This window comes from Microsporum canis, genomic scaffold (genome assembly GCF_000151145.1).
Source record: "Microsporum canis CBS 113480 supercont1.1 genomic scaffold, whole genome shotgun sequence".
NCBI classification, from domain to species: domain Eukaryota; kingdom Fungi; phylum Ascomycota; class Eurotiomycetes; order Onygenales; family Arthrodermataceae; genus Microsporum; species Microsporum canis.
The window spans coordinates 2,465,925-2,492,551 of NW_003299169.1; the positions used below are offsets into that span (position 1 = coordinate 2,465,925).

Consider the following 26,627-nt stretch of genomic DNA (forward strand, 5'->3'; position numbering starts at 1 on the left):
CCCCTTTTCGGCTTCTACAAGGCAATCTATACATGTATTTCTTCGTTCCCTCTTTTATTTTTCTGGAGCCAAACCGCCTGTATTATTAGTTTTTTGGCAACTTTATACCCTTCTTATTCTTTGACTATAGATCTGGCACGTACTATGTGATAACATCCGAGTAACCGACCGTCTTCCTCTTAAATGACGACTTCGTTATGTTGTAGTAAAATTCACCACATCGATTCAACCATTCAGATAACTGTAATATCTTGTGGAAAATGAAATCTCCGAGATGCGTTTGCATGACATCATCTCCCCGTGGTATCCTCCATCTCTACCAATATAATACTCCATATTCTGGTATACTATGTATATCTCGCTGTGTGGATCTCTGCTTTATATCCTTGGTGGCCTTGCAGTAACGACGTAATCCTGCCTCGCTGATCTCTATCGCAGAACCTGTCATCCTGCTTACAGGGATGGATAACACACAGCCGAGTCGTCATTGCCTGCTTGACGCCGTATTATTGGCTTCTTACCAACCCCTTGCCACTCATCCCTACACTTGGATACATGGGATATATAAGGTCCAGTGGATTTACTCCATACCAAGCCGGTTCTAAATTACATAAACATAACTGAGCGCACTGAGGCTGTAGCTTAAGAAGAGGCTTCTCCCGGCAGTCAGCACTACTATATCTAGCTGCCTTGCCTTGGTCTAAAACAACTTTGATAAATCCCAATAGATGCCGGAGGCGAATGGTGTCAATATGGTCAGCCCAGCGTTGAAGATGGCTGTGGCCATCCTTTCTTTTGCCTATGGTATATTCACGCTAGTGTTTTATGGTATTGTTGCAATATTCAGCGGAGTTCCTTTCCGTCAAACCAGTGAAAAGGAGCGGTTGGAGTTTCAACTCGGTTCGTACCTCTTTCTGGAGGCCCTCCATGTTTCTTACCAATGAGAAAGGGTTGACATTCCGGTTCTGGCTACCTGATTGATCTAACGAGGAACTCTGGACACAGCGTCAGATAGATTCTGGAATCTTTCGAAGAACTGGAAGACTTTCTCCCATCGCTTTATGACTTTGAAGAATGGTTTCAAAGTCCACTACCTTGCAAACGTATCATCCGATGAGATTGCCGCCTCGGATCATGGCAACAAGCCGTTGGTTATATTTCTGCACGGATTCCCGGATAGCTGGGCTATGTGGCGCCATATTCTCTCGTCACGCTCTGTTGGAGATGAGAGCATTATGATCGCACTAGACCTTCCAGGATATGGGGGAACGGATTCATTGGACGTTTACGGCCCCACAGAGATCTTGGAGACGTTAACGGAGTTTATCGTAACACTAAGAGACCAGTACAAAGTCGACGATGGCAACCGTCAGCAGAAGAAGAGAGTTATTGTAGTAGCTCATGATTGGGGAGCGATACTTGCTTTTCGCCTGGCAGCAGAAGCTCCCCAGCTCGCTGATAGGTTTATTATCACCAATGGCATCTTGGTATATGATACTCTCTCCCTGGATGATAAACATCTTTCCTTTCCGGTTTAATGTGTGCTAATATGATATTCCTCGTTGGAAATAGCCTGACCTGATGAAAGATAATGTCAACCTATCGATCGAGTCAGCGAACAAGATGTTCAAAACTTTCCTCAAGGAACCATGGCGTTCTCGGCATGTGTTGTGCAAGGCCATCAAGGCACTGGCCCCGGTACTCCGCCAACTGAAGCGTTCACATTATGTATTTGTCTTCCACCTGCCCATACCGTTAGTTCGGTATGTTGGCCATGGAGGCAATTATTCGTTATTAAAAGCGATCCACGAGGTAGCTGCAGGGAAAACTGGAGGACTTACGATTCGAGATGCACAAGAAGCTATGGCCAGCACACTTGGGCCTAGCATCGAAGAACTCGAGACCATGACAGCGGACGGAGAGACCTACTCTAAATCTGTTCGCATGCGTGCTGAACAAGGGAACTTTGTGGACACAACATCATATTACCGGCATGGAGCTGCGGCAGATCCTTGGCACAAGTCATTGGAAACAATATCTGCGTTGCATAGTATTTGCCCTGACGAACGTCGAAGAACTAGCTGTGGAACCGGGGTGTTCGACCCTGCCCCTGGAGCTCTAAAGGCAAACGCCACAATTATATGGGGCATGAAAGATGATGCGATAGTTAATCACCTGGCCCTGGAAGGAATACCCGAGCGACTTGTCCAGGGAAGTCAAGTCATTGCGCTCTCTCAATCTGGCCATTTCACCCCCATGGAAGTGGAGAGTAGAGGAGCTCTTGAGGAAGCAGTGTTATGGGCCGTGAAGGGTGAGACAGGCGATGTTGGCCAAGCTGTCTTGTCTGTGTATCCTGAAGCCCGAGTGATCGCTCGCCAGTAAGGTCTATCTATCTATCCAATTCCTTTTCTCTGATGGTGTTTGTTCCCCTACTGTAACAATTTGCATTCTGTAGCTGGGAGAATTAAGGGTGGGAGAGGTAGAAAAGCAGTATCTGATGTTTTGTGATGTAGGTTTCTAGCCGCTAGATGAGCGTTCCAATCCTATTCTTTCGTTTCTTTTTCTTTCCCTCCGGACGTTGGTATAATAATACCTGTACTCCGTTTTGATGTTATTATATAGTTCTCACCTGAATGCATGTAACTATATTATTACTGCCCAGGCGACGCAGCTTCTTGGAGTAGTTAGCCAAGCTCGGCTACAGAGTGGATAAACTAGCTGGCCATGGTTAGCACCGTGGAAAATAGATCTCCATAAATATCCACAGTTAAATATATGAAGGAGCATTTGGACCTAGAACGGTGGCAAAGAAGCAGGTAAACAACTGTACTGGCTGTAACACAAACGATAAGCTCGTTTCCGCCGACGGTGCTACATAGCAAGCACCAGCGAGAAAGCTTACAAGCCAGCACCCTCGATCAAGCCGTGTCTGCCTCTCCCGCTGTATCATAACCCTTTTGTTACCATGCAATATCACGCAGGACTTGAAGGGATCGCTCGTTTGATTGGCAAGGATGCGGTTGACGGGATTAAAAAGGTCGCAAAGCCGGGAAGAGTTGGTTTTCTTGGAGCTCCCGTCTGTCCCCCTCACGCACCTCTACCCTCCTCCTCTCAACTGTCGACTAGCAGAGAATTTCAAAAGCGGGTTTTCTCTCTCTCTGTCTTCTCTCTCTATACAGACGAAGGGAAATGCCAGAACTTGACGTTGTTGTAAAGTTCTCTTGAAGTCGGCGATGCACGGCAGAATAACTAAATAAGTAACTGGGCAACGACAAGCAGGGAAAAATCGACCACTACAAAGACAAAGGAAAGGCAGCTTTCTCTCTCTTCTCTTGCTGTTCTGCCAGTACTCATAATATTTTTTTCATGACCTTTGATGGTTGCCCTTTGCTTCCTTTCAACCGAGTAACAACACGGGGGAGAAGCAGCTAGCTGTGGTCTTCCGCAATGGCGGCCGGTAATGGAGCTGTCTACTGCACGGTCTGATTTCACCTGGACAACTTAAACAAGGCTGAAAATTTTGGTGTACTGACTTGCTGGTGATGGTTTATAGATCCTGCTGAGCGACAACTATCTTCCTGGTCAGTGACAATATGGAGAGTTGATCTCTCAGCTTGATGTTAGGTTATTTTGTTGATGGTTTATAATAGGTGCTATGGTCCTAGCCCACTCACTGCGGGATAACGGGACGAAAGGAAGGCTAGCAGTGCTTGTGACGCTGGATAATTTGCAGCCAGGGATAATTGATGAGTTGAAGGTTGGTGGGAAGCTTATCGAAAAGAAATTAAAAGTGTTCTATGGCTGACAAGTACTAGACGGTGTATGATGATGTGATACCAATTCCTCGGATAGAGAACTCATATCCGGGGAACCTCTACCTTATGGATCGCCCGGATCTAATCTCAACATTCTCAAAAATTGCTCTATGGAAGCAAACGCAGTATGATCGGATCGTCTATATTGATGCAGACGTGATAGCTCTCAGAGCCCCTGATGAGCTGCTCACGCTTGATTTCAAATCTATCGCCGCAGTTCCAGATATTGGATGGCCTGATTGCTTCAACACAGGCGTCATAGTGCTTCGTCCAAATCTTAAGGATTACTATGCTCTCCTCGCTTTTGCTCAGCGCGGCATCAGCTTTGACGGTGCTGACCAGGGCCTCCTAAATATGCATTTCAAGAATTGGGATAGGCTAAGTTTTACGTATAACTGTACGCCCAGTGGGCATTATCAATACGTACCAGCATATCGATACTTCGAAAGTACTATCTCTTTGGTCCATTTTATCGGCTCTCTAAAACCGTGGAGGATCGGAAGAAGCTCATCACCGCAACAGTCGCCTTATAACCAGCTGTTGGCGAAATGGTGGGCAGTGTATGACCGCCATTATCGCACAGGGCCCATTTACATCCCCCAACCTCGTCATTACCAGAGCCAGACTTCCTCATACGATACTGGACAGAAAACGGGGCCAATTGAACCCACACAACCGGAGAAGAAGGCTACGGGAGCAGTAGGGTGTGTATACCGGGGGCGTGAATATACTGTTGTACCCGAGGCTAACACACCTCCACCAAGCGAGGAGAAGTATTCACATAGCAGCATTCCTACACAACCTGCGGCAATAAATCAAGAAAAGCTCGAAGGAACCATCGAGGTGGGGGCTTACAGCCAGAGGGCTCCAGATATTCAAGTGATACATCACGACCAAAATACTATCAGATATGACACCACCAGCTCCCCACACGAGATCTATAATACCACAGAACCAGAAAAAGATCATCAACCAAGCAACATTCCGCTACCTGAACCTACGGTTAGCGCCGTCCCGCAGTTTGTTCGCGGAGAAGAACATATCTCGGTTCCCATTTATCATGGTCACCCACCGGATATATTAACTCATATACCCCATACAAATTTCAACACCCAATCCCCTCACACAGCTTCTCCGCCGGAGGATCGAGGGACACTCCAGCCCCATGGACACGAAACATCACTAACAAAAGACACAGGAGAAGAGCGCTCTGTTGGTGGAAAGACCCCCGAAGTCGAACCTGTGGCGCCTAGTACTGGAGAAATACTGCGAGCTGAACGCACTTTCTCTCCTCCCTTAGCTAGCAGTATGGGAATGCATTCACGGTAAGTCCCTCGTCGAAGCTGTCTGAGATCTATATTGTAGTGCACCACCACCCGTTGATCGAAACCGGAGGCTGCTACCTTCCTGTACAGATATATACGATGTCAAAGGATACTGAACTTTTCCAGCCTCCGACATCATACCCTGAAGCCCCAAAGAATATGTACTACCAGGTTCCAACAACAGCTCCCACAGCTACCAGACAAACGTCTGCTTTCCCCTGGGAACGAAGTGCCCCAACCCCAACTCGAGTTTTTATTGGGGAGGATGCCGAACCCAGTAAAGCTGCTGAGGCCTCGAGTCCTTCATCCAGGCCGGCTTCCTTGCAAAGCAATGGTTCCTCTGGGGGATTTGAGTCGTACTCCCGGAACAACGCCTGGGACGATATGCCAGAGATCGAAAAGTATATGCGTTCCCTCCAAAAGCCACGTCGCGTTGGCGTTTCAGTCATTTCAGGGCCAACACATACCAGAAATCCGTCGACCGGATTAAAATCTCCAGCTAGGAAATCGAATCTGCGCCAGACACACTATCCACCGGAACGTGAGCCGCCAAGTCCAGCTGTTACACCAGCTCTAGTAATGAGGGGGCCAAGTACCTCTTCAACAGCTGATGGTATCTCGGAAAATGAAGAGCTCCCTGCTGCTGAAGGTGTTCCGAGCCAGGCGGAATGGGTGGGTCTAACGGTTAATGCCTTCGTATCCCTCCTTCAGGCCAGCTACTTATACTGGAAGTTTACAGAACCCCGTACAACGCCTAAAGGAACTCCAGTGGCGTCAGTCGCAGTTCCTTGAAAAACAAATTGACCTTATGCCACGGGACGCCCGCACTAACGGCACTTTCAATTACCAACAGAGCTCCAAATAAGCTGCTCTGGGAGTGAGTAGCTTTGATACCCAACATCCTCAAGGCATTGATGCCGGTACCTGCCTCTGTGACTTGGTCCCCAGTGTTCAAGGCTTTTAATCTTTGGATATTAAGAGTCATCCGACTCAATTCAGATACAACTACTATGTGTCCTGGGTAGCCCAGGACAAAAAAGCTGCTTGTATGTAGATAATAATATTCTCACCACTAATAAAGTTTATTTATTGCCATACATACTACAGGATTAATTGGACCAGCTTGAATGTATTTCCCACCTATTTATTGTCAATAATTTTTTACACACTTAATTACAGTAGCATAACTAGATTTCAGATGTACTAAGAAGGGAAATAAGCAGAATAATATTCCTTGTTAAATTTTTCTTTCATCAACGAGTTAACGGATGCGTATGGTACTTCCCGCTCTAATATGCCCACGAGCGTTATCAATTCCCACCCTCAGCCCAAACCAGAGACATGATCTTAATTCAACGATGGAGAAACTCTTCCTCTCTCCCGCTTCTCTCCCTCCATCCCCTCCTCTCTTCTCTCAATTATCTGGGACAAGGTTAAGTAGAAAATGAAAAACAAGGGAGGCAGAGCATAGAAACAACATCAAACACGGGGGGTAAAGGGGAATGATTCTTTCTTTTTTTTCTATGTAAGACGTTTAAGGAGATGTTTGCATTACTTCACCGTAGCTTCCAGCAGCAGTAGTTGCGAAATATCGCACATCAACGTCATCATCTTGCTGTAGCTTTTCGAGATTTGGAAGGATTTGTTGCTGGATAATAGCTTGGCCGCGGGGCGAAGGAGTGACAGGCTGTTCGGACTTATCGGCCTCAGTGAGAGTACCTTCTTCAGGAAGTTTTCGGAGTGTGTCTATTATGATGGAATATGATTTTGCAACATTGAACCTGATGTTAGGAATGTCGTCCGTCACGAGCCTATCCAAAATTGGGAGGATGGAAGTTTCAATCATTTTCAGATTGATGACGGGAGCAAGTGTCTAGGTAGTAGGAGTTAGGTAAAAAAAAGTAAGGAAGTCATATGGTTGCATGAAGTACTTACAGTGATGGCAAAGCAGGTTGTCATTCTGTACAGGTAGTTGGGGTGCTGTCCCATAGCAGTGACCTTAGGGATTATGGAGCCATTTGCCCAGTCAACTCCAAAGACCTCTGTTAATTTCTTCAGATTCTGTGTGGCGGCTTCTCGGATTGAGAAGACTGCATCTCCTAGCCAGCCTAAACATAGGCTGTTGAGTTGCTCATCAAAGAATTTGACCCCTAGTTGACTAGCAAGAAGTGGAATGTACTCGATAATTGCGAGACGAACACGCCATTGTTTGTCTTCTGCAAGTTGTACAATTGCAGGGAGTAGAGACTGAGACAGTAGCTCAATTCCAATAACTAGAATATGAAGTTAGATAGCTTGATATGCACGGTCTTGTGCGGGTTGGAATATTTACCTGTATTCACCAGCTCAAGTTTCGAGATGATGTGCAATCGGACATCGGGGAACTCATCTTTCAGCATTTGTAAGAACATGGGGAGTAGGTGTGAAATGGTCCTGGAGGGAGTTTGTTAGTTAAGAGAATAAGATGGGGGTGGAACAGGAATATTTACTCTTCTTTTCCTAGGATGGGAGCTAGTCCACTGATCTGCATGCCTAAAGCAGCTCTTACATGCTGGGACGGATCCGACACAAGGTCTTCAATGCTTGTCATAATCTCATTTAATAGAGTTTCCCTGTCAAGAAGGCGACAGAAACCTAGGAGAGTGTTAGACTAGATGTAGATAATCCTTTTTTGTGGTGATGATTACCTGGAATTTGCCCAGCAATGGCCGTGCGGACCTCTGCTTCGGTATCCTTGAGAAGTTTGACAAAGGCAGGGACCAAGTCGCGGTTGACAACTTCTTTATCGACGGCTTTGGCGATCTAAAAACCAGACAAGATGTCAGCTAAATCTCTGACGGCGTGTGATTTGCCAAAGGGTAGGGACCTGGCTACCTTTTCAAATTTGTCTGCAACCATATATCTTACTCTCCAGCTCTTGTCTTCGAACAGGTTTCGTAGAGCAGTGAGAAGGACGCCGTGGCTGGACTGTTGCTCCTTGGGAATTTCTTCCGCGATGGAGATCAGGATCTCAACGGTTAAGAGGCGAACGCTGTCCTGGTCGTCGTTTGCGAGGTTTTGGAATAAAGGAACCATCTCCATTATGATAACCTGCGAATCCATCTCCTTGACAAACTTTGCTAGGTTGTTGGCGGCCTGCCGTCTGACCATGGGGGTATCATCGTGGACTAGCTGTCCGAACTGCTGTCGTAGTCCCTGCTGCAAGGCTGGAGATGCAGTTCTATATGGGGTACAGTAGAGACCAGCCGCGGATATCTTTGAAGTGAACCAATCTGCCTTTGAGAGACGGACTGTCAAGGGTATAAAATTGTCTTCGATCTGTCTTGGGGAGAGTTGTTCACAGATTTTGTTGAGCGATTCTACAGCCTATTGGACGGGAAAGAAATGCTGTGTTAAACCTAACGGTGTTCCCAAGGAAATATAAATGGTTGTATGAATTGGTGGGATCTTACTTTTTCCCGCACCAATGGCTCCTCTATGGCAGCCAAATTCTCAAGGGGAGAGAGGAGAACGTGTGCATATTCTGGTCCGCCAACGTATTCCACAAAGTTACCCAGCTCTTCGCTCAAAGCCGTCAAGACTTCGTCTTCATCTTCAACCGAGTCTAGTAACAGATATGGTCAACCACAAGTCCATCCATGGCGACACAATATTCCGGTCAGGGGGGCGCCGTGTAAGGGAGGAGGGAGGTCTGCACAAACCGTCAAGGAACGGTACCAGCTCGTCTCGCGTTCTCTCCGGTCCCAAAGCGAGAGCAATTGTCGACAGTCGATGAATAGCGTTTAGACGAAGGATCACATCGTCATGCTGCACCAGACATCGGGCGTTGTCAGTTTTAAGCGTCAACTATGTTTTGATGAGGGGTGTCAACCGGAGCCATTATTATACCTTCAGTTCATCGATCAAGACCGCAATGGGATAAAGCTCGTCATTTTCGCCCTGGCCTTCCATGGCGGAAACGGGCTGCTACACAGACGGAGACGGGTAGTACTTTTTTCGGTGTAGGATGTTTATTTTCCGTTTTTGAGCAGGGGCTTTGCGATGTTGTTTTTCAATGACGGAGGGGGGTTAAGTTGGGTTCAGGTAAGACGGCGACGGTGTATCGGATAGAGCTACCCTAGAGCTGCACTCTTTTATTTATCGTGTCTGTATCTGGCGGGAAAATCTGGTGAGTACAGAGTTGTTGTGATAGCAGCGGCAGCAGAAGAAGAAGAAAGGGGCGTCTGGTGGATGTTTTGTTGGTGTCTCGTGGGGTTTAATGCAAAACAGAACTGATGGGCGGCGGACTGAGAGGGGACCGCGACCTTTGAAAAACGTACACTGGGCTGTAGAAGCTGGCCGGGAACGAGCCCGTCTGACGAGATGCAATGTGAGGAACGAGTTTCTCTCTGTGTTTCTTCAGCTTTCAAGGGAGCGATGGGAACTTCTGGATGGTTTGAAGTTCAGCAAAGTTGGTGGAAGAAGAAGCGCTGTGTGGCTGGTGTAGAGAAAGGGCCTGTGGCGGTGCGGTCGCTGGGAAACAGTCATTCTTTTTCTCTCTTCTACTTGCTGTCTACTTCTTGAACTTTTACCATACTTGCACCGGCATACAGAGCTCGTCTGGAGAAGGTCGCAGGTGGTCATAGAAGACAGGGCGTCTCTATTCGCAGCGTCATCCCTCGATTGTCTACTCCGTTCAGTCGAATTGACCGATATATCTTGCATAAGATGCCGACGATAGCTGTTGATAAGGCCGCCTTGTTCAAGGCCCTGGGCCAGGAGTAAGGACACCACCGTTCCTTTTCTCTAGCTGTTCTCTCTACCATATATCTATGATTTAACGGCCCTGTGTTAATTGGTATTCTATTCTGCCGCCAGCTACACCACCGAGCAGTTCGATGAGTTGTGCTTCGAGTTCGGTGAGTCACCCCCGCCCATTTACACAGTGGTGTATCTTCTCTAATATATCAGTCGACAGGTCTCGAGCTCGATGAAGACGTGAGATCTAGCCTTTGATGTCTACCCTCTGTCGGGCCCGGTCAGACTAAAAACAAGTTGTGTAGACCACAGACTCCGACCGGCCGTTCGTGAACGGTGTCCAGGAACCCCCGCAGCTCAAAATTGAAATTCCCGCCAATCGGTTGGTCCGCTATCTCTTTCTTTGGCATGGAAGATGCGATTTCTAACTAGCGTGGGTAGATACGATCTGCTATGCTTCGAGGGTATATCCTTGATGTTGAATATCTTCCGCGGCAAGGTCGATTCACCAACCTACAGAGTGGTCACCCCACCAAGCGGACAGCTACAAACCCTTGTCGTTAAGCCAGAGGTGAGACGGAGAGATCCTTATCAGCGTTTCAAGAGTCCAAACAGCGGAAGCTGAGACAAGTCAATAATCTAGACTGAGAGTGTACGACCATATGTGGCTGGTGCAGTTTTCCGCAATATTCGCTTTGACCAGGCTCGATACAACTCCTTCATTGCCCTGCAGGATAAGCTCCACCAAAATATTGCCAGGCAGAGGACGTTGGTCTCTATCGGGACACACGATCTCGACACCATTCAAGGCCCTTTCACATACGAAGCCTTGCCCCCCAAGGATATAAAGTTCATCCCTTTAAACCAGACCAAATGCATGGATGGGGAAGAGTTAATGGATTTTTATGAGAAAGACAAGAATTTGGGCAAATACTTGCATATCATTCGTGATTCACCCGTATATCCCGTTATCTATGATTCCAAGAGGACTGTCTGCTCCCTACCGCCAATTATCAACGGTGATCACTCGAAGATAACACTGAACACTCGAAATGTTTTCATGGAGATTACTGCCACGGATAAAACGAAGCTTGAAGTCGTTAACAACATTATGGTTGCCATGTTCTCGCAATGTACAGACGAGCCATTCACGTGAGTCATATTCTTGCAGCCACCCCTTATTTTTCAGCTACACAGTCATAATAACATAACCCTTACTAGAATTGAGCCCATCAAGATCGTGTCTGAGCACAATAAAGAATCACGACAAGTCCCAAACCTTGAGCCGAGAACTACTCAGGCCAGCATATCTTACATTAACCAATGCACCGGCCTATCTCTCACAGGGCCCCAAATGTGTGAACTTCTCAAGAAGATGACCCTTTCTGCTAAGGTTTCTGAGAAGTCCGAAGATATTCTTGATGTCTCTATTCCAGTCACCCGAGCAGATGTGCTCCACCAAGCTGATATCATGGAGGATGTTGCTATCGCATATGGTATCAACGAACTTCCACGATCTTTCCCAAGCAAATCCGGCACAATTGCTCAACCTCTTCCCATTAATAAGCTAGCTGACATTATTAGGGTAGAGGCTGCCATGGCAGGATGGACAGAAGTCTTGACTTTTGCTTTATGTTCCCATGATGAGAACTTTGCATGGGTTAACCGCAAAGACGACGGTAACACGGCTGTCAAGCTTGCGAACCCCAAAACTGTTGAATTCCAAGTCGTCCGAACGAGTCTGTTGCCAGGTCTCTTGAAAACAATCCGTGAAAACAAGAACCACAGTGTGCCTATTAAGATTTTTGAAGTGAGCGATGTGGGTTTAAAGGATCTCTCGCTTGAGCGAAAGAGTCGCAATGAACGGCACTTCGCTGCTGCGTGGTACGGAAAAACAAGTGGTTTCGAGGTTGTTCACAGTCTGTTGGACAAGGTAATGATGATGATGAGGAGTGCCTTCATCGTTGGTGAGGAAGGCCTAGACAACCCGGCTGTTAAGGGGTCTCATTACTGGATCGAAGAGCTCGATGGTAAGAATTCTACTTTTAAATGGGCTGATATTTACTAGAGACAGGGCTTTGCTAATATCAATCTCCGGTAGACCCTACTTACTTCCCCGGTCATGCTGCTTCTATACATCTACGGATAGGAGGGAAAGAGAGTGTCATTGGATCGTTCGGCATAATACACCCAACGGTCCTTGAAAATTTCGATTTGAAATACCCCGTGAGCGCTCTCGAGATGAATATTGAATCACTACTTTAAGGCTCTCGCCATGATATCTTTTGCCGAGAGCATGAATGAGCAAAAACATGTCAAGTAGTGAATATTATGAAAGGTTTCTTGAACCAACAGAGTCTCGTTTCTCGACATTTGACAACCGATAACAAACGAAGGGGGTCGGGTACACATCGGACCTAGTTTACGCGGGTATACATAGATTTTATCTCAAAGGAGCTTCAGTAAAGAAGCAAATTTGAACATCCCTTTCATCACATCCATTTTCAATTCTATTTCAATAATTCAAACAAGTTTTGAAATTTGGAATAGGATGACAAGAGCTCAGAAATAATTAGAATAAGAGAGAAATCCCGTTGCAACAAAATCATAAAACCGAGTCGCTCATATTTTCTTCATTTATTTTTGTTTTTACTCTTGAGCCTCCCCAGCATCACCCTCTACACCCTGGCCTTCTTGCTCCTGCTCAGCTAGCCGTTGTTGCTCAGCTAGTTGTTGAGCAGCAGCAGCCTTAGCTCCGTAGTCCTGGCTCATTGGCTGAAGAACAGGTTGCTCCTCTTTTGGCTCGATGATAGTGACGGAGTCGGGGAGGGATTTTTGAGGACCAGACTTGCCCTCGGGGTCGCTTCCGCGCATGATCTTGACCTTGATACCGAGGACACCTTGGCGGAGGAGAACGTGGCGGGTAGCGTGGTCAATGAAGTCGCGAGCTGGCTGACCGGAGTGAATCATGAAACCGTCCTGTACAAAGTTTCCTAATCAGTCTTCTTTTTCTCTTTCCATTACATCCTTCCCATATTTCCATGGTATTGGTTTTCGTTCAAAAACGTACCGTGAACTTCATGCTCTTGGCACGGGCAGCTCGTAGTTTTCCAGAAACAACAACCTCGCAACCCTTAGCACCGCTCTCCATGATGAATCGGAGAACACCATAGCAGGCTCTTCGGACAGCTAAACCGTTGAGCAATTTGTATCTCAAACTCTCGCACTGTGCAACGGCAGAGAGACCACGGTTCTGGACCTTGGCGGCATAGAGGGAGACGGAGTTCTCTGGGAACTTGAATCGCTTCTGGATGAGGGAGGTGAGTTCACGGATGCGGCGACCTTGTTCACCCAAAACTTCCTGGGTGTGAGTAGCGCGGATGACTGTTCAGTGAAGAGATACTGTTAGAATCTGTCGCATGTATTTTCTCACACTCGACTATTGCTTGTGACGTTTTGGATCCGCCCTTGGACCAGAACGAATATTTCTTGAAAAGAGGATAACGTACTGATGTCGGTAACGGTGGGAGTAACACGGACTTCGACACCGGAGTAGCCCTCCTCAGCCAATTCGCGCTGGAAGAACTCGTTCAACTCGGCGTAGAACACACCGTCGGCCACGAACTTGCGGCGCTTGGAGATCGCTCCCTGTACAGCTGCAGACATGATTGCGGTATGCCGAAACGTGGAATTTCGTTTGGTGAAGCTGAGAGATATCCGCCGGAGTCAAGGTCGTTGAACTGCAGCTTTCTTTGCGGTGGTTCGAGATGGTCAACTTTCTGACAATCTCGAAAGTTTGCGGTTAGCTTTCCTAATTTGTCGATGTAGTGGGGGGCATAATTTACAGGTTAGGGCTTAGGGTTAACCCTATGCTGAATAAGCGGAACTTATCACGTGAATTTGCTGGATCCGGATTACATAAGTAGATAAATGTGGAAAAACGCTCGATAGACTCAATTTCCTACCCATACTCTAAGGGCCGATCAACTCCCGGCCAGATAAGACGGACCCAAACGATTAAAAAAGAAAGAAATGCGAAAGAGCTGCGGGTATTGTGACATGGCTCATTAGTAGTAGAAGGCGTTCTATCCTCGTCCTCTGAACGCAGGATGCCACCCTGGTCATAAACATCGTGAATCAACATCTCCAATAAATACCCTAAACCTCCATTCAACACCTGAGTCCCGGTGGCCGATCTTGATTCCCCCCGAAAGACGCCGTAGGTATCATCATTAAGTTTATCTGGAATGGTTGCAAGATACTCTTCTCTACTTCATCTCCACCGCCTCCATTTCCTGTGCTTTGATTGATGGACTGTGTGTCCCAGGACCGCTTCCTTTCGCAAGAGGTAACCCTAAGGTAGAAAGGTTGGCTGCAAGAGAGGTAATGCTAGTTGTAGGGCCGCCCATGGAGGACTGAGCTGCCGTGGGCTGCTGAGGTACGGTGGCAGCCGAACGATCATATGTTTCGACTCCGATCATAGGGGTCATCGATCCACTCGGGCAGTCCCTCTCAACCAAAACACCGCTACTTGTTATACGTGGGTTGTTCATTTCGGAATCATTGCGCCCAAATGCTTCAGCCCACCACCTGACTTCGTAGGTACGAGGGAAAAGGAGGCGCTCGCTACCTCGTTTGTTGTCATCGATGAGAGGATCATATTCAGGATTGACAAACTGGTTCCTTCTCGCTAAGAAGTAGTCCCAGACACTACGTGTCTTTTCCTTTGCTCCACGGTCGATACGTTCCTTTTCACTGTTATAGAGGAACGTTCCGTATTGACCAGAGTAAAGATGATATAGTAATCGACGAAGGAAGCGTTCATTGAATTCAAATCGGGTTGGATGTTGATATAGCAGCTGGTATGTAGCATCCAAGAACTGGTGGAATACAGGGCTAGTTTCCTTGGGTTTTGTTATATCACTGTCACTGACTGGCAACTTCTGATTAGAGGTTGCCTTCTTTGAATTCGAGTCCGGGTCTGCCTTATCGCCATCGGGCTCTACCAGTGACTCTCGGCTCACATTATCTCGGTTGAAAAATCCTTTTGCGCTGAGGAGGGCGTTCTCAAGGGCTTTCCCGGCTACTCCTCCTTCAAAGGCGCCCCTTGCAGAGTCGCTGCCTCGATCATTCTCAACCTGAAACCATTTATCGCTGTTCAAATGGCCAGATCTGTGACGAAACATGTGGCCGAATGCAAGCCAGTCTTTTTCAACAAGAACCATGAACCCTTCCAGAGTTCTGTAGTATGGATCCAGACATAACTGACTCAACGCACTTAGCTGGCCAGTTCTGTCCCATCCGTCAGAGCAATGAATGAGAACGTGGGAGTGCTGTAATCCAACTTGGCGGGCAATTAATGCGGCACCATCGAGAATAACGGCGATATACTTTAGCCACCCACTCTTCAATAACTGGTCTCGATTCGGCGGCAATGGGCTGATGTCAGAATCCTTGAGCGCCTCGTTGACTTTATTAAGCGAGTCTCTCATGACATGGATATTGTCAATACCTAGATAAGCCTTAGCAGCAAATTTGTAGTTATCCATGTTTTCGGACCCCAGCCCAACTGCTTGCATCGCAAGAGCGTTTACAGTAGGGCGAGCATCAACAATCAAGTTGTTTTGCTGAGCCCCATATATCTGCGTTTTATATTCCTTACTATCGTTCCTAGCAGCAGCTATCACTTCATCCTCTAACTCCTCGGCATTGGAGAATTCAAAGTCAGAGTTAATACCAAACTGCTCTTCTGCACTTGAGTTTGAAGACTCCGTTTCTAAACAAGGCGGTGATACACTTGCTAAAGGCCGGTCCTGGCGAGATGTCGAGAATATGGCGGCAAGCAGCTTTTCATCTTGGATGCTGCGATTGTTGCGTACACCGACAAGTGGTTGAGATGAGCGTGTGATAGAGCAGTTATTGACGGGGTGAAGATAGGTCAAAACCGGGATCCTCGCTCTTGAACGATATCTCCCGGCATAATTAATAGTATTATCGGATATATTAGCCGGTACAGGGAGAAGGGCAGGGTATGTTGGCGAAAACTTCCAGTACGATTAACATCAAGTGGAGCAGGTAGGAGATGCAGGGTGTACTGTACCTTATAATCTATATTGATGCTGGATATTCTCCAATTAGAATCTCGATCTGCTCTACCAACCCCGAGACGAGCCCATTCCTTGCGTGGGTTATATAGCTCCCATCCGTTCAACGCAAGTTCTGCCGCAGGAGGCTGAAAAGTAAACGCATAAAGCTTCTCGATGCTTCCAAGCTTGCATGTCCATGCTTTTATAGTCTCATACACATCTCTGCTCTTTGCTTCGTTGGGGAAAGTGAAGCATATGAAACTGAAGTCGCGGCAGCGTAGCCGTATCGATGCTAGCTGGCGGGATGCTAGGGAAGCGGGCCTGAATGTGCAAAAGCAGATAATTGGATATGTGATCCATAGCTCCTTATGGCCTACGGCGGCCTTTTCCTTGGAATAATCTCTAGGGAATTCTTTCTGAGGAGGAATATGCGAGAACACAATATGGTGAGGCGTAAGATGAAGGGTGCCTACTGCCTTCTCCCCCCGGCGGAATAGTGTGACGTCTTCTACCTATACATAAAACACTGAGTTAGCTACCATAGAAGAAGTAAGGCAGCAGTAAAAGAGTAGTCACCTTGGCTATCCTGGTTTTGTCCATCTTTTTCTAAGTATCTAGTCCGGCATCAACTGAATATTACGCTGTTATAGCACAGAGCGAGGTGGTCAGCGATGTGTTAGGAGATGGGCTATGAGCCAGAACAAGACCAAAGGCTGAGTAGGAGAATAACTCTTCCGGAAACAAAGATGATATATATTCTAGAGCAAACAGCAGGATATGCGAAGAATAAAACGGACAAGTTCTTGTGTTAAAATATGTGAAAATGTCAGCTGTTTGCTCAAGACGTTAAAAAGCTCGACTTTTGGATGTCAAAAAGTTACGCTAAGTGACCGGATGCAAGATTTTAAATACGTCACTACTGAAAAAAATCTACCACCAGTTAAGAAGTCTGGCTTGATGTAAGATAGAAATATTCCTCTTTATATCAGTCTTAACTCTAGCTGTTCTTCATGGATTTAGATAACATCTTTTGATTCCCTTTACAAGCGGGAGTTCCGGTGACACGTGATGCATGTGAAAAAAAGAAGCCAGTGAGAAGACGTCTAATAGAAATACATAATAATACAAGTCTAGGGGTCATGATCGAGTTTCTTATCCGGTAGATTCTCGTCGAACAGCTCCTCGTCAAGAAGGTCTTGGTCAAGTCGTTGCTGGAGAGCCGCAAACCCAAATGCCAAGTGACAGGAACTGAGATAGAACGGCAGCAATGCAGTTCGAAGGGAGCCAGCTGTCAACCCGGCTTGTGTTAACGAGCTTAGTTTCCTGTTAGGCAGCGCGGCTTGTGGCCGCCGTTCATCATCATGCAGCCCAAGGGTAAGGCTAATATCTGTAGTTTTAGTCGGAAGGTAAGGTCCCAAATCTCGGGTACCAAAAGTGAGGTCAAACTCTTTATAGATGTATCTGGAGACTCCAGCTTCTGCAAGGGACTGCACTGGAGGGTAGATGTAATATTCTCCAGTAATATATTCCGTTTTCTCAGTAGTCTTTGGCGAGGCACTTTGGGATGATTCTGACGAATCAAGAAGGGCAGCAACTCTCTTTGGAATCGTAAGGTTGCAAAATAGAGGCATCAGAGGTTGATTGCGTGTGAGAGGCATGTTGAGTTTAAGCACTTCAACACATTTATTGAGGCTAGATAAGAATTCAGAGTCCGCTGCTGCGGGGTGAGGATTACCCTTAGTGCTATCCGGCTCGAAGAGACAATAGTAGACTGTTTTGTTGAATCGGATATCTAAAGGGCTTTCGGGCAGTAGCATGTCCACATCTCGACTAGTGACTATGGCGCTCACTTTCCGGATTCTCGGGCTGATTGATACGTCTTCGTTATCTTCTGGTAAGACAATTTCTAGCTCAAGTTCTAATTCTGGCAGCGGTGGATGTCCGTTACGTGAAGGCAAGAGCCGTATGCGAAAGCTACTTGTGTTATCATTATTTTCCACATTCTCCAAAGAGTCCAAAAATGGGAGGGTATTCGGCACTTCGTTAATAAAAATTCTTGGAGTTTGTGAAGTTTCAATGTCAGGGAAAGACACCTGTTCGGAATTATATGAAGGCGCACTTTCGAAAAGGCACTGTCCCACAGTTGCCGTAATGACTTCTCGAGTGAACTCTGGGTCAAGTGTGTGTTGGGTATTAGAGTCCTCTCCATCGAATAGCCGTTCCAAAAGCGTATGGAACGGTTTTACCGACCCTTTCCCATATATAGAAGCAGGAGGTCTTCCAGGAACCCTCCCATCGCCTTCTCCAATTTTTATCCATCTTAACCATTCCTTCTGTCGATCCGGTAGCTTCATAGAATCTGGACAACTCACAGGATATAAATGTGCGCTCTCTGAGTTGCTAACATTTGTAAGTAACCCGTCCTGCTGATGTGGAGGAGGTACTGCAAGATGTAGCGTTTGTCGTGCACGATGTGCATTAGACTCAGCGCCATGCAAATAATGGATAGTCAGTACTTCCTCCTCCCAATTAATCTCCAATGATACATTATATTCACTTTGTATCCAGGGGAGAAGAGTGTTCTCCCAGTAACTCATATCCGCTCTAGATTTTAGATGTGCAACGGGTAGATCAGTATCCATTGACCGAACATCAGAAGCCCACTCGTGAAGTTGCCGACTTGTTTCCATACACGCCTCCTTGCTACCTGTTATTCTTATTAATCCGAGATGCCGAGATACGTCAATATTGACTTTAAGGGATTCTGCGAACATGTTCATGAGTGGCATAGTGGGAAGTAATAGAACCGACATGGGGCGCCTATCCAAATGAACATCAAGCTGGCCTTCCTCGCCATCTATAGATAATCCCCAGCATTCTCTTAGTATTCTTTCTACCAGTCTTTTCTTAGGCCCCATCTCCTTGAAAGCTGGAATCCGAGTTGTGATTCGGCTCTGGGGGGCTGGTGCCTGGTCCATATAAGGGGAAATCCCGGCCCTCCACCCATCCTGATATTTATCGTCGGTATTTCGTTCAGCATTCTGATAGTATTTTTTTAGCTGCTCAAAGGTGAACCCATCGTTGAGCGTTTTGTGAAGGTGCTCCCAGTCATTCAAAAGAAGGTTTTGCCCAGGACTATACAGAGCGCAAAGTCGATCAAAATTCTCTTCTAATTCTTCAAGCTTGAAGTCGGCCTTTTCTCTGTGTAGATCCTTCAACAGTTCGGCTGGACTCTTCCAGGGGCCCTTATCAGTGTTTGTCTGGGCGACTTTTTGAGGGCGACGGGGCTTCTTATTCACGATGACAACATGGGCGGGTTTTCCGAGCACTTTGACATCTTCTAAATATTGAACACGGTGAGGAGGGACGTCGGGTTGAGCCGCCTTATCCGTTGGTCCTTGAGCTGGGTCATCGTTTGATACTCGACGGATCTGGCCCGTGGAACGGGATTGAGATGTCAAAGAATTGGGGGGACGTTTCGGGAGACCTGAGAAATTCCGGCACCTTACGTAGCCTGCGACATGTGCACCCCTTTTCCAGAACATATGTATAGCGAACAAAACAATTTGGCTAGAGACCGCATGTTAATAAAAGAATGAGCTTGAAAGAAAGCTCTTAAAAATTAAAAATTAAACTACAAGGTTGGCTCCACCCTGATTGAAGAATCGCGGAAATTCTGTTATTCCATTCGACCCAACCTTGTGCCTTCCTTACCTTGGAAGTCTGTCCATAAAAATTCAGGAGTAAGGAAAACGGAACTAAGGTTGCACCCATGGTCCCACGGCTGGGTACTGCGCTTTACTTGTGTATATATATTCTGACTTAATGTCCGTGTAGCCGGTACTCCTGGTACATATCCGAGCGAGAGGAGGTAGTAGTAGAGGAATCGGTAGGTGTGGTGAGTATAGAAAATGAGTAACTTCCTCAAATTCAGTATATTTAGCGCATTACCAATGTCCATATATTCAATTGCTCTGGGATTTTAGTTGTGCTTATTTACGGAGCGAAGCGAAGTATATTGTATTCCAAAAAGTGGATATATAGAAGGGGTCAAATGTGCATATTTGTGGGTCTGCTGTAAATTACGTGATTGGTTGAATCCTGGGCATTTGATTGGATACTTGTAACCTTGCATAAGTAGTGGCTTGGCAGCTTAGTCATCTTACCCCATCAAAATATTTGAATAGTAATGCTGAGTCATCGATATGTTGGATGGGTGCTGAGTCAGCAACATGTTGGATGAGTGCTTAGTCATCATCTTAGTCATCAGGTCACGTGATATTTTTTGCACATCGATATTGAATACATTCGCTCCATTACTTATAGATAGCTCTGCTAGCTATAGGAGAAAGCGTAGGCTTTTGACCTAGTATCTTCTATTTTGAACATTATAATTGATGTTGATTTTACGTTGGAGTGTGGATCTGGGAGCAACCACAGCGCGTGTTGAGCTTTATCCAGATCAGGATCTATTGGAATTGTAGTTATCACGTGATATGACTAATTCCATATGATTGCAGAAAAAAATCTTCCTGATACGATTCTGCTAATGTATTACTCGGGACTATTTGTATACCATTCCTTCTAGCATTGTTACCCTATTTATGGTGTTCAGTCAACTACCCATGGTACTACAACGGATACTTCCATTATGGTCGATATTTAGGAACTGGATTAAGGCTTTTGTCCTTAAGTTTCCCCTGCTTGCCAGCCTCACACAATGGCTAACTGGGGGCGTGGAACCGGTACAGTCTCAGTTCCGTTCGTTAAGCCAAGGCCTTACGGAACATTGACGCTGATTTGTACAACAGGAAAAAAGGCAGGCCGACTCAAGAGTTGAATCGCTACATAATCTTGAGAATACTAACCCCGTCATACTCATCGAGAGATTCGCGAAAGGTGAATTCATCAGCGGCGGTGTAACTGGGATTGTCGAACTCCTTGATGATGGCACAGTTATCAAGTCTCCCTTTCCTGGCCCTATAATGGAAGATAATATCCGGGACATTGCTAAGGAAGCTAGTATTTACCAGCGACTTGGCTTCCACGAGAGACTAGTTGGACTTATCAGCCATTCTAGAGATGGAATTATACTCGAGTATATGCAAAATGGTGATCTCAAGACCTATATTCAGACCCATAAGTCGACTCCAATGAGCCTCAAGTTACATTGGGCATACCAAGTGGTGGAAGCTGTCAAACTTCTACATGATAATAATATCCTTCACTGTGATATAAAGCCACGAAACTTGCTTTTAGACAAGGACTTCAATATTAAAATCATCGACTTTTCTGGCTCATCAATAGATGGGTCTAAGCAATCATCGTGTGAGGGGACTCGATTTTATCTACCCCATCGTGATTGGAGGGAGCCACCAACGATAGCATCAGATCTCTTTGCTCTTGGTTCAACTCTCTACGAGATATTTTATGGAAGTAGTCCTTTTGAAGACCTTCCCAGTGATGAAGTGATATCTCTTTATGAAGCTCAGCAATTTCCAGATATTTCCAATATTCCCTGTGGCACGATTATTGAACAATGCTGGCAGTCACAATATGAGTCTGTTCAGCAAGTACAAGCTTCTATCCGCAGTGTGATCAATAATGCCGTCTAACGTCCACTATACCCCTCATCTCGATGGTTCGGGCATTTCTCATGATTTGTTGATTGATTGTCCAAGCGTGGTATCTATAGGATTAGGACAGAGCAACCCGAACATCAGCGGTACTACTGTTTTTAAATATAACGTCAATAGAAGGATTGGATCACCCCGTACCGCAGAAAAAGAACCAATGTTGGTGGTGGTAAAGCTGGGTATAAATAAAAGAAGTCGTGGGGTAAGGATATAGTGACTATGTTGCTATCCCTGAGAACTCATCTTCTTCTGGCTCTCCCTGGCCTGTCAGTATCACGTAATGCATCAACATGGATATTAAACAATACGGTATCGGAAGGGCATCTGGTCCACACAGAAATGGTTACCTAGGTATAGATTACTTTCTGCAAACAAGCCCAAAGACGCGTTTTGCAGGCAATTAGGGCATGATTCTTGATCTGCATCCCATTTTCCAGGTCAACACCCTTGTGATGCGTCTACCCGGAGCTTCTGCTGTAATCCGCTCATGTCTCTATTTCAAGGTGTCGATTTACCTTGCATTCTGGTTATGTAGTTTTAAGAGTAATAACCAGGATAAATACATGGATTTATCATATCAAAACAAGCAGCAGAGAAATATTTTTAATAATTAAGACACAAGGCAAAACAGCGGATCTACCAAGTGGAGGCTTTGAAAAATAGTTAAAACTGAAAACGAAAAAGGAGAGAAATCGGAGAAAGTGCTTTATTTTACTAGGTACCTATTCATTAGGGGGGCACTACTCTATTCTTAGTAGTAAGAAACCCTAGGGAGCTACAAAATATGAGTAACGTTTAAGTATCTGTATCTTAGCTATATTCGTTCATGTAGATCGATTTATCGGTTTATTCTTAGGTTGTTTCAATCGTCGTTGTGGCAGCTATGCGGCGTAATACGGGTACACTCACCAAAGATCAAGCCCTTAGAAATTCTTGTGGAAAAGAACTTGGACATCCCTTCACCTATGGCCTCTTCTGTTCTGTCTATATTTCAGGGACATATAATTAACAGGTATATCCTGATCTTACTTAAACTTCGGGACGTTTTATGTGATTACGAAAATCAATCACTCCATGTGTCCTTATTATCTGGTGGTAGAGCGTCATGCTAATTCCAACACGATCAAATCGGGTTCATACAGTTAATAGTTTCGGGAGAATAAAACTATAGTCATTTCTTATTATTTAAGTAGTTAATCTCAAAGAAGTATGTCAAATGATTAACAATGGATAAACACGGCCTTGTGCTAGTAGTTGTAGAACACATGGAGGATTAAAGACTACTCTTTCTTAAAATCTCCTCCCTAGCCCCAATGTAAGTAAGACAGTAATATACGTCCTGTACGATAAATAAACTCTCCCTTTGTTTAAAATGCATAACCTCATTCCTAGTCGGCACTAGACATCGGTGACTATGCCGTATGTAGATGCAGAAATAACAAAGAGAGACGATTTAGTTTGTCGGCTTTTTAATGCTGCTGCCGATCCTCCTTCGCCCAGGAAACATCCCAGCTGCGAAGGTCTTCTCTGAAATCAAATTCTGTGAGGGCCTTTTTCTTTCTCCTTTTGCCACCAGGTCTTTCGTAGGCATGCGTATCGGTCCTTTCCTTTCCGGTAGCACCAAAGGAAAAATCGGAATGTCTGCTGTCACTTCTGGAATGGGCAGAATAGGGGTACTTGACTTTTGGACTATGGCCTGGGGAATTCTTGCTATCACGAACAGTTTGATGTGAACCCGCATCACTCAATGAGTCATTACCGTCGTCTTCTTCCTCATCTTCTACCTTAGGGCGTGAGTAATTGGAGGGGAAACCATCTCCGCCAGCAAAAATATTTTCTATCAGTTGATCTGGAGGTAGTTCATCGGGTAGAGTCGCCCAAGCAGCAGCCAAAGTAGAGCGGTACATATCTTGAAGGTCACTATACTCGCGACCCCTGTTATTGATTGAAGGGATGTGACCATCATCGTTTATTTCTCCATGCTCAGTTGACATAACCCCAGCAATACCCGAAAATACGGTAGCGGGCTTGAGTGGTGGCCTGTAGTTGCTTTAGCGATCTGCATTGATTAGTGTATAGTGGGTGTAAACTTACGCAATAAAGTTGCTGTCGCCTTCAATCTGGGATATTCCGATACCAATCTTGACCGTGGCATTGATCTTGCTATTCTGCATCAGATATCTTCTCATAATTCCCTCATCACTTTCAGTCTTATCGACATATTCCGCAAGGTTCAATTTGATATTTCCCAATGGTACCTTATCGGCACGGTTTCCTGCGGTGAACTCTTGGAAGATATCAAACTGAAGGTCACAATCTTGTAGCATCTGGTTTCGATCGACCGTTAGTCTAACGACCATCAGTTTCTCATAATCCCACGAGGCCCTATGATCATGGAGCAAGGCCTTTTCAGTGTGACCATTATGGTCCGCAGAGACTGATGACGGTAATTGCCATTTGACATAAGCTGTGCCAACAACCAATGGAACATTGATCATATCAATGATCTTGAGAGGGTATTAGTGCATGGAAACTCAAAACTAAAGGAATACCGCTCTACGTACGCGTAGGCTCAAGGTAAATCTGGGCTGTAGGATATTCGGTGTAAGCAGCAGGCCCAGAAAAAGGGAATGTAGTAAGGCAATTCATTTCACACCTTTCTGCTCTTGGGAACTGTAAGACTAGCAGTTAGTGCTTTTAACCCATAAGTAGTATAATCCCAGGGGTTCATTATCATGTATTTGTTGGATGCTTGGAATTTGTGTGATCTTAGAGGAGGAAATCCTTACCAAAGGCCTGCATCCCGACAGCCCTCTTCCCCCTATATAGGGTGTCTCGGCGAGTGCCGCTGTGTCTTCGTGTTTAACTTGTCCTAAGCAGAACAAATAGAGCTTATCACAAGTTCCAGCAGTTTAGATATAATAAGCGTTCAACACTCCTAGATTGAAGAACCAACATCTCTATCTCTCTTTTTTGATCTTTGCCTCCAGCTAAACTGCTTCTTTAGTTAATGCATGAGACTATTTGGGCACAGACCACTAACTAGCTACGGGAAAGTATGACTAAGCAGGTTCGCATGTGGGATGAAACTGCCGTAGACCACCACTTCCCTTTTTTCTCTCCTTGAATTGTCCGCAGGTCGATGAAACAGAGCTGGAATGTCAATCTTTGAATAATCTAGGTAGAGACTGAGAACAGCAGTGTCATGGAAACGGACAATCTACCTCTTTCCCCTCCCCCGGAGCCCAAGTCATCGGATTCAAACACGAATGAAACCGTTAGTCTCGACTCGCCAGTCCGAACTACACCCATCCACGCGCTGCTACCTGAGGTACGGGTTCCCTCTGATCCATTACCAAGTCACCGGTATCATCCTGTTACATGTGCGCCACTGGATGTAGTGGAGTTGCAAACAGAGTTGCAGCAACTACGAAAACAATATACAACCTCTGTGGCGGCGCGTAAGGCACAAGAGGAGGCCGCAAAAGAAGTGAAGAAAAGGATCGAAGATGCAAAGGAGAAAACAGAACAAATACAAAAGACCATGCAGAGGAAGACCGAAGAGAGAGAGATGGAAAGAAAGGTGTTTTTGAAGATAAAAAAAGAAAAGGAGGAGAAGATGCAGGTTGTATGACTCGTTGATCAGGCTATATACTTGATCAATTTCCAATTTGATACCATTTTATCGCGGGGGGGGGGGGGGGGGGGGACGCCGGCCGAAATATATGATACACTAAAGCGCACCCCCACGAAGGGACACCATTGCTCGTTAACAACCGGAAACGGGAGTTCATTACTTCCTCACCACCGCATTCAATGGAATTCGCCTTGGGTAGTGCAAAAGCAAACCTCATTTATACTAGGCGCACCCACAAATTAGGCTCGCAAGATCATGTCTTGCCCGGTTATCACGGCGCCCTCTCTATCTGGTTTCTCGCTCGATTGGCCGTTTACTGGAACTGCCCTCGGCCGGGGATTGTAACAATATATTGAGAGATACAAGATATTATGGGTGACCTTCTACCAGTCTACTTGTCTATGTCAACAAATGCCATATTTTGCCCGGTCCCGTCATTCAAAGGCTCCAGACGTGAAAATTCAAAAATGGCACCTCGTACGATGCATAGAACGAGTGATCTATAGGCTGAAGCATAAGATGATATGATCGACATCGCCTTGCTGGTTTTTCAGCCTTCTACAAGCTGTACTCGGTATATAGAAACATATATTACTCTGTGGAAATGCAAGCCTTTTCACATGCGGTGGGATGATCGACAAAAATATCTATATTAAATTGCTTTGTGCTTGTAACCCTCTGCTTTGGGGGACATTTGAACGTCATTTACCTGGCCTGTTGCACAGACGATAATTAATTCGTAAACTTGGCGTTGGTATCCAAAGGTGACCCTTAGATGGGACGTGCACGGTTTCAGGCTAAGGAAAAGCTCCGACCACTAAAGAGACCGTGCAACTGTAAAAGCAAACATCATGAAAGCTGAAGAAACAAAATAAATAACAAACTGGTAGGTCAATAAACAAATATATAATGAAAGTTTGATCATTCGCGCGTATCTCGCGCCTACTTCGCGCTATCATGAAGGAGCTGAGCTAGTCGTGCATGTGCATATGTTTCAGGATGGTTTCCACGTCAATGAGTCATAGAGTCAACTAAGTCGAGAATTCGACGGGAAAGGCTCGAAAACATCCTCAATATTCAAGGGAGATCTGTCGGATCTATCGGGGGTGTGCAGATCAAAAACTTCTCCGTCTGGGGGTGCATCGACGTTCTGTTTCAGGATCTATATCTTGAAACAGAGCAAAGCCTCTGGGGTCTTTCAATAGCCGACGAATCAGACGTTAAAAGAAGGATTCTAGAGGGAAGAAGCATGAAACGATTCCATGGGCTCGGGACCCTCTCTACAATCGGTTTCAGAGTTCCATATCAACAAGCTGTTTTGTGGTAAAGGGTGCTCTTTTTGGTACAATCTCCATCTCAGAGTGCTCTGTATTTATCTATAGACCAAGGAA

At 45.8% G+C, this 26,627-nt stretch overlaps 10 protein-coding genes across 10 annotated transcripts; 5 read left to right on the forward strand and 5 right to left on the reverse strand.

Moving 5' to 3' along the window:
- Positions 1-752: 752 nt before the first annotated feature.
- Positions 753-2,532, forward strand: MCYG_00908 (abhydrolase domain-containing protein 9; the record flags this gene model as incomplete). The annotated part of the gene is made up of 4 exons (XM_002850758.1): positions 753-900; positions 1,006-1,487; positions 1,573-2,378; positions 2,514-2,532. The coding sequence occupies 4 exons, from the start codon at positions 753-755 to the stop codon at positions 2,530-2,532; spliced, it is 1,455 nt and encodes a 484-aa protein (XP_002850804.1).
- A 915-nt stretch (positions 2,533-3,447) lies between these two features.
- Positions 3,448-6,021, forward strand: MCYG_00909 (glycogenin; the record flags this gene model as incomplete). The annotated part of the gene is made up of 7 exons (XM_002850759.1): positions 3,448-3,480; positions 3,554-3,581; positions 3,651-3,757; positions 3,816-5,121; positions 5,181-5,812; positions 5,852-5,913; positions 5,994-6,021. 7 exons carry the CDS (start codon positions 3,448-3,450, stop codon positions 6,019-6,021), a joined length of 2,196 nt encoding a protein of 731 aa, XP_002850805.1.
- A 653-nt stretch (positions 6,022-6,674) lies between these two features.
- On the reverse strand, positions 6,675-9,091 carry MCYG_00910 (protein phosphatase PP2A regulatory subunit A; the record flags this gene model as incomplete). Its single annotated transcript, XM_002850760.1, has 9 exons — positions 6,675-7,013; positions 7,076-7,413; positions 7,473-7,573; positions 7,630-7,774; positions 7,828-7,942; positions 8,015-8,506; positions 8,593-8,744; positions 8,842-8,986; positions 9,029-9,091. The coding sequence occupies 9 exons, from the start codon at positions 9,089-9,091 to the stop codon at positions 6,675-6,677; spliced, it is 1,890 nt and encodes a 629-aa protein (XP_002850806.1).
- A 756-nt stretch (positions 9,092-9,847) lies between these two features.
- MCYG_00911 (phenylalanyl-tRNA synthetase) lies at positions 9,848-12,142 on the forward strand (the record flags this gene model as incomplete). The annotated part of the gene is made up of 7 exons (XM_002850761.1): positions 9,848-9,893; positions 9,998-10,038; positions 10,183-10,259; positions 10,319-10,448; positions 10,521-11,029; positions 11,075-11,907; positions 11,979-12,142. The coding sequence occupies 7 exons, from the start codon at positions 9,848-9,850 to the stop codon at positions 12,140-12,142; spliced, it is 1,800 nt and encodes a 599-aa protein (XP_002850807.1).
- A 374-nt stretch (positions 12,143-12,516) lies between these two features.
- On the reverse strand, positions 12,517-13,634 carry MCYG_00912 (40S ribosomal protein S3; the record flags this gene model as incomplete). Its single annotated transcript, XM_002850762.1, has 3 exons — positions 12,517-12,856; positions 12,948-13,261; positions 13,387-13,634. The coding sequence occupies 3 exons, from the start codon at positions 13,541-13,543 to the stop codon at positions 12,527-12,529; spliced, it is 801 nt and encodes a 266-aa protein (XP_002850808.1).
- Positions 13,635-14,145: 511 nt separating this feature from the next.
- Positions 14,146-16,563, reverse strand: MCYG_00913 (protein phosphatase; the record flags this gene model as incomplete). Its single annotated transcript, XM_002850763.1, has 3 exons — positions 14,146-15,921; positions 15,978-16,475; positions 16,540-16,563. The coding sequence occupies 3 exons, from the start codon at positions 16,561-16,563 to the stop codon at positions 14,146-14,148; spliced, it is 2,298 nt and encodes a 765-aa protein (XP_002850809.1).
- Positions 16,564-17,093: 530 nt separating this feature from the next.
- MCYG_00914 (conserved hypothetical protein) lies at positions 17,094-19,508 on the reverse strand (the record flags this gene model as incomplete). The annotated part of the gene is made up of 1 exon (XM_002850764.1): positions 17,094-19,508. The coding sequence occupies one exon, from the start codon at positions 19,506-19,508 to the stop codon at positions 17,094-17,096; it is 2,415 nt and encodes an 804-aa protein (XP_002850810.1).
- A 1,175-nt stretch (positions 19,509-20,683) lies between these two features.
- MCYG_00915 (spindle assembly checkpoint kinase) lies at positions 20,684-21,578 on the forward strand (the record flags this gene model as incomplete). Its single annotated transcript, XM_002850765.1, has 2 exons — positions 20,684-20,719; positions 20,775-21,578. The coding sequence occupies 2 exons, from the start codon at positions 20,684-20,686 to the stop codon at positions 21,576-21,578; spliced, it is 840 nt and encodes a 279-aa protein (XP_002850811.1).
- Positions 21,579-23,068: 1,490 nt separating this feature from the next.
- On the reverse strand, positions 23,069-24,401 carry MCYG_00916 (conserved hypothetical protein; the record flags this gene model as incomplete). Its single annotated transcript, XM_002850766.1, has 5 exons — positions 23,069-23,639; positions 23,694-24,106; positions 24,164-24,182; positions 24,256-24,280; positions 24,389-24,401. The coding sequence occupies 5 exons, from the start codon at positions 24,399-24,401 to the stop codon at positions 23,069-23,071; spliced, it is 1,041 nt and encodes a 346-aa protein (XP_002850812.1).
- A 403-nt stretch (positions 24,402-24,804) lies between these two features.
- On the forward strand, positions 24,805-25,233 carry MCYG_00917 (conserved hypothetical protein; the record flags this gene model as incomplete). The annotated part of the gene is made up of 1 exon (XM_002850767.1): positions 24,805-25,233. The coding sequence occupies one exon, from the start codon at positions 24,805-24,807 to the stop codon at positions 25,231-25,233; it is 429 nt and encodes a 142-aa protein (XP_002850813.1).
- Between the last annotated feature and the right edge of the window lie 1,394 nt (positions 25,234-26,627).